Source organism: Papaver somniferum, chromosome 2 (genome assembly GCF_003573695.1).
Source record: "Papaver somniferum cultivar HN1 chromosome 2, ASM357369v1, whole genome shotgun sequence".
Taxonomy (NCBI): Eukaryota; Viridiplantae; Streptophyta; class Magnoliopsida; order Ranunculales; family Papaveraceae; genus Papaver; species Papaver somniferum.
In genome coordinates, this window is record NC_039359.1 from 120,242,148 (window position 1) to 120,248,114 (window position 5,967).

The 5,967-nt window shown below is 38.8% G+C and overlaps 1 protein-coding gene across 1 annotated transcript; it reads left to right on the forward strand.

The window, feature by feature from the left end:
* The first annotated feature begins 1,896 nt into the window (after window positions 1-1,896).
* LOC113351850 (F-box/LRR-repeat protein At3g58930-like) lies at window positions 1,897-2,811 on the forward strand. Its single transcript, XM_026595767.1, has one exon. The coding sequence runs from the start codon at window positions 1,897-1,899 to the stop codon at window positions 2,809-2,811; it is 915 nt and encodes a 304-aa protein (XP_026451552.1).
* Window positions 2,812-5,967: the final 3,156 nt, after the last annotated feature.

Genomic DNA, 5,967 nt, shown 5'->3' on the forward strand with positions numbered 1-5,967 from the left:
AAGAACCCTTGGTGTGTATTTGACCATCATCACCAACTATGACCTTGATTGAAGAATATTTAGACTCAATGGAATAACCACATTGGTAAGCAAGATTTGGATAAAGAAAATTATGAGTATCCCCTGAATCAATCAAGATGGTAATCGGTTGAGCTTTTGTATGGCTTGAAATAGGCATTGTATTGGGAAAAGTAGAACCCATTAAAGAGTTATAAGAAATATTAACATCTTGATCCTCAGTTTCTTCATAAGTGATAGATACCGTTTCTTCCTCCAAAACCTGAGTTGTAGAATCTCCATCTGGAGCAGCATCTAGGAGTAATAATCTTGGCTTGACATATAGATGACCAGGTTTATAATAGTCATCGCAATTAAGCAAAGACCTTTGTCACGTTTCTCTTTTTGCTCTTCCCATGTTAACCTCTTAGCTCCAGGAGGCAATATGGGTTTTTTAATCTGTGAATTCGGATTATTTGAGGATCTGAACTGAGGTGAACGAAAAGATGGCTTAGACAAAGAAGAAGCTTCAAGAATAGTGTCTTCTTGTTGGATAGCTTTTTTAAAAGCCTCAGAAAGAGTTTTTGCTTCAAACAAACTCACACCCATACCAATGTCAACTCATAAAGCAGCAATAAATAAATCCACCAAATATTGAGTAGGAAGATCATGGAAAAAATTAACCAGTTTTTCAAACTCAGAAATTAATGCTCGAACCGTACCTGTTTGAGTTAGCTTAGTTAAGGCTATATGAGGGTTCACAAATTTGTGATATGCAAATCTACTACGTAATAAAACACAGAATTCTTCCCAAGTTGATGTAGGTAGAGATTGTTTAGTCCAACGATACCACGAGTTGGCATCACCTTTGAGATGTGCAGCAGCTATGGGAACTTTAAAAGCTTGTATTATCCCATGCAAACTGAAATACTGGTCAGCTTGAAAAATACAACCATCAGGATCAACGCCGTCAAAAGTTGGGAATTTGAGATTGATTGTTCCAGCACGAATAGTGGGTATAGTTTCAGCACCACCATTACCTCCATTACCCCCATTACCATTATTATGGCCATTAGTACGTTGGTGATTACCAGTATCATCGGGTCTGCGTGTACTAAAAGCATCAACAATAGCGTCTTTCATAGCAACAGCTAACGCAGTGGACAACGATGTTGTCAAAGCTGTAGATAAAGATGTGGTTAAAGCAGAGATATCCTCCTTACGATTTGCTCTAATAACTCCTTCATTAATCTCAGCATTTTGAATGTCATCAACACGTTTTTTTGCTAAACCCTCTACCAACTCTTTAATATGATCCTTGAAGCCTTTAACTTCCTATGTTAACTCCGAAACCGTCATTATAAAAAAAAAATTGGTGAAATTTGTGAATTGAACAAACCTGCTCTGTACCAAATGTTAGGGTTCTAAACCAAAAAGACGTGAAGATTATATGCTCAGAACGAAAAGTGATGTGGAGATAATCTTCACACGAATTTTAACAAGCAAAACACTGAAACAGATATAAGAACCCTAAGATAAAAATCCTTTTTTTATGGGGATTAGCCACCTCTGTTGTGTAACCAATAATGTAACTGAGTTTTGTAGTAATTAAATAAATCTTTTACAAGCTCACGATTGAGTATTTAAAGCAAAAACTAAACTTGTTTATCAAATAGTATCGAATTAAAGAAGCCAACTAAATAAAGAAACTAACTGAGCTAATAAGAGTTTAAGTAAATAAGGAAAGCTATCTTTATATGGTATTGGTATCACAACAATGGGAAACTCATCAAAACAAGACAGAATCAGTAATCTTCCTGATTCCCCTCATACATCACATTTTTATCATTCTTTGATATGAAATATGCAGTCCAGACTTGTGTGTTGTCCAAAAGATGGATGTATATCTGGAAATCTTTGCCAACTCTGAACATTGGCTCCGAGGTGCACTGGCTTACATCACGCGAAATTGGTCAACCTGGAGATGGCTTAATACCTTTTGTAGACAAGGTATTCAGCCAGCGTGACCGCTCTGATATTCAACGGTTTCAAATTCATTGCAGTGATATGCACATTAATATTAGTTCTGATCACATTTATAGATGGATTGCATCTGCTGTAAGTCTCAATGTTCAAGAGCTACGTATTACTATTGAGGCCATTGATGTTAGAGGTGATTTTGAGTTTCCTTCTTGCTTGGCTACTTGTAAATCGTTGTCGGAGTTGGAGTTGGTCTTTATTACATGTCGATATTGTGGAGACAGAAAGAAGATTATCCTACCTGTCTCAATTAGTTTACCTCGGATGAAATCATTGCGTCTCACTCTTCGGTCATTAGTGTTTGATGATGAGAATTTGGCGAATAAGTTCTTCTCAAGTTGCCCTGCTCTTGAGTCGCTAAAAATGTTCTGTCAATTTTCTAATATGAAACCCATTGTTTCCTTCCCTCAACTCAAACGTTTTGGATATTATGAAATTGGAAATAATGATAGTATTCAACTATGTGCTCCCAATCTTACATGCCTCAGATTTCATGGTTGCATATCAAGTGATTATAGTATGGAGAATCTTGCTTCTCTAACTAGTGCTGATATATTCATGTTCATTAACAACAATGAAGATGGTATACGAGGGAAACAGTGGAAGATTTCTGCTCAGAAGAAGCGCTTGTATGCTAACAAAATGATGAAACTCTTGAGAGGGTTATATAACGTGAAAGATTTGAGATTAAGTGAGTATATACTGAAGGTATTGCAGCTACCTAGCGTTCTTTGCTCTATGATAAATGCATTAGTTGTATCTTACATTTTATAATTTTATACACATGTTTTTGTTGTACCCTATTAGTCAGGGTTCATGGACTTGGCTACCTAGCCATGCATCGTTTTTTTCTATAGATTATTGCCCCAGAAAAATCCTCATGGTTGGTTCATCTTGTTAGAGGGAGCGGGTGATATAAAACATTGTGCAGTGTGATGCAAACCAATCCAAATTGGCAACATATCAACTAGTATCATCGTTCTTGTTATATCGTATAGGTCTTTGCCACATTATGTACTTTGTGATGTGATGGGCTGTCAATGGCACTTGGTAGATAGATGTGTCTGGCCATACGTAGTTGCGTAAACCTAGGTGGCTTCACTTTGACACCACCGTACGCCATATCATTTTCTCTCTTATTACATGGGTGCAATACTATCTTGATCAGTTTTCTCTTATATGTTTCATTATGCTCTGAAGGCTTTAGCCGGAGCTCCTGATATGCTAGGCAGTCAGCCTCATCAACTTTATCATAATCTAAGAACACTGATGACGCGGACCTGGATGACAAGGGGTTTCTTGCACTCAATAACATATTTGCTTAGGATTTCTCCTCACATAGAATCCCTCTCCCTGGAATTAATTGAGGTAATAACATAATTTTGTCACCATTTTTATTTTTGTTATCAGTTCAAGTAATTTACATCAACCTTCAGATGGTGATGAGTCTGTTAAATAGTACCACATCGCCTAGGGCAACCTAGGATCTATGCTTAATAAGACATGGGCAACCCTAACCTTGCAAGCCGGTTTTCGAGGTTAGTTAGGCCCGGGGATTTCTAACATGGTATCGGAGCCAGGCCCCTCTCAACCCACCCATGTCCATCCGTGTGTCCGTGGTTTCCGTATCACCCGTCAGTGTATCCCAGTCAACGGCTTTCGTATCATACCCGTCAGTGTAGCCCAGTCAACGACTTTCATACCCATCAGTTCAGTGTAGCCCTAGTCGTTGAGGGGGGGGTGTTAAATAGTACCACATCGCCTAGGGAAACCTAGGATCCATTCTTAATAATCCATGGGCAACCCTAACCTTGCAAGCCGGTTTTCGAGGTTAGTTAGGCCCGGGGATTTCTAACATAATCTATTTGTATTTACTTTCAATTAATGTTAGAGCGGATTTGATGTACAATATTGCAGAGGAGGTTACCTGGATATCGATGAGGTATTCTTCAAGTACAATGTCTTTTATAGTCTTTTCATAAGCAATCTGTGAGCTAAAAGGGTGCTAAGTTCTAAAATATACCATTTTTTGGTTGCTATCTAGGTAACATTTGATTCAGAAATCCTGGGAAACGATAGGGAAGCATGGTTGTTGTTGCCATGCATGATAGATCACCTAAAGTTTGCTGAGATACGTGGTATTAAAGGATGTTCAAATGAACTAAAGTTTCTAAAGTTTTTGCTGACGAATGCCATAGCGTTGGAAAAATTGATTCTCACTCCCTGTTCAAGGCTATTCTAAGCGAGAAGTGATGATGAAATTCCGTGATAAATTGCTAAAATTTCCAAGAGCCTCGAAAAATACTGAAATTTTGTTGGAATCTGAGAAGATTCGTACCTTTCTACCTCTTGTTTCTAATTTTTTTCCCTGAGCGCAGTTGTCATTGTTGTCTATTCACTGCGTCAGTGGCACAAAATAATTCGACTTTTAGTGGACAATGAATGGCCGTTGTAATGCCTTAATTTGAATTATGCTGTGAACACATAAATCACGAAGCCATCCACGTGTTCACAAATAATATTCGCATACATCCTAATTCTAGAATTGTACGTCGTATGCGTAAAGGGGATGATTATATCGATTCATCGACTCGAAGCCTTCGGGCTTGTCATTGTCTAGTCGAATATTATCATAAATAATGTTCGTATAAAGGAATAAACCAAGAATCAAGTATAAATGTAAAGCATATGAAGTTTAACGCTGAATGTAAGGTGCTGAAATGTAAATAAGACAGATTTACGTGGTTCAGCACTAAGGCCTACATCCACGGGGCTGGTGTTTCACTATGTATTGAATGGTTACAAAGATAGTCGAATGACTTTAGAGTATACATAGGTCTGCGGAAGTAGGGGGATTACTTACTCTTCCTATTTCTCTCTACTATATTCTCCTATAATTGCTCTAAATTGGTCGACCCCTTCTCTCTTAGTGGAGAGGGGTATTTATAGGGTTGGAACGTGGGTCCCATTTCTGAGGCGCCATTGTAATCTTATCTTCTTGTGCTTTGTGCCTATTACGCAGAGGTCTTCGGCATATGCCGCGGCCTGAGCTTGAATACGAAGGATTATCCTCGCCCCTTCCACGAGCTGATTGACACGTGTATATCTCTTTGGTATTTAATGCGGGTAGATGGATGTCTGCTCGTGTCAGACAAGTGTCTCTTTGTCTGGTCACATCCGTGTCAGCCAAACTTCCTCTCGGCCGTTGATCTGGGATCTTCCTCGGGATTGGGTGTGATAACACCCAAGGGGTATTATCTGGTGCTCCTCTGAGCCATCATACCTCTGTGATCCTCTGTCCCTGACCGTCAGATCTGCTGACCGGTGGCATCTTCTGATGAGATGCTTGCTATCATGTTTTGATATCTTGTTTTGCATGCCTTCCACGTATCTCTTTCTGTACACGTGGTGGATGATGAAAGGTGTACATACAATTTGCCCCTCTTCTTCTGACTTGGGCGTATTTTGCAATTTTGAAGAAGAAAGGTCGTCCTACACGTTTCCCACTTTGCATTAACTTTCCCCGTAACTGCTCCTTGGTACGAGGAGCAGTTATTGTCTTCTCTAGCTTCATAAATAGGAAAGAGAATGTGAAAAAAAACTTTTATCCTCTTCTTGTCAGTGTTCATCCTCTTTTTGTGATCTATTCTTGTTCTTTAGTCATTTATTATCATCATTCTTGTGAGGAAGATAACAGCATTCAATTTTCTGTTTCTTTCGCTCTCGATTGTTGTTTCCCCTGTATCTTTTGATATCTACGATCCTCCTTTCTTCGACTGTGGTTGGTGCTTGTCGTCCTCTTCTATACAGGTATGGGGTTTTTCATTAGCTGTTCATCATTGATTTATCTATGTATCTACCCGTTTGTCTCCTGCTGCTGTATTCTTGGTTTTGTGATGAAGAACATACATGTCGAAGCATATATGCTTG

Excerpts from the sequence above, each read along its gene's own strand:
- LOC113351850 (XM_026595767.1), top strand. The coding sequence starts at position 1,897 with ATGTATATCTGGAAATCTTTGCCAACTCTGAACATTGGCTCCGAGGTG.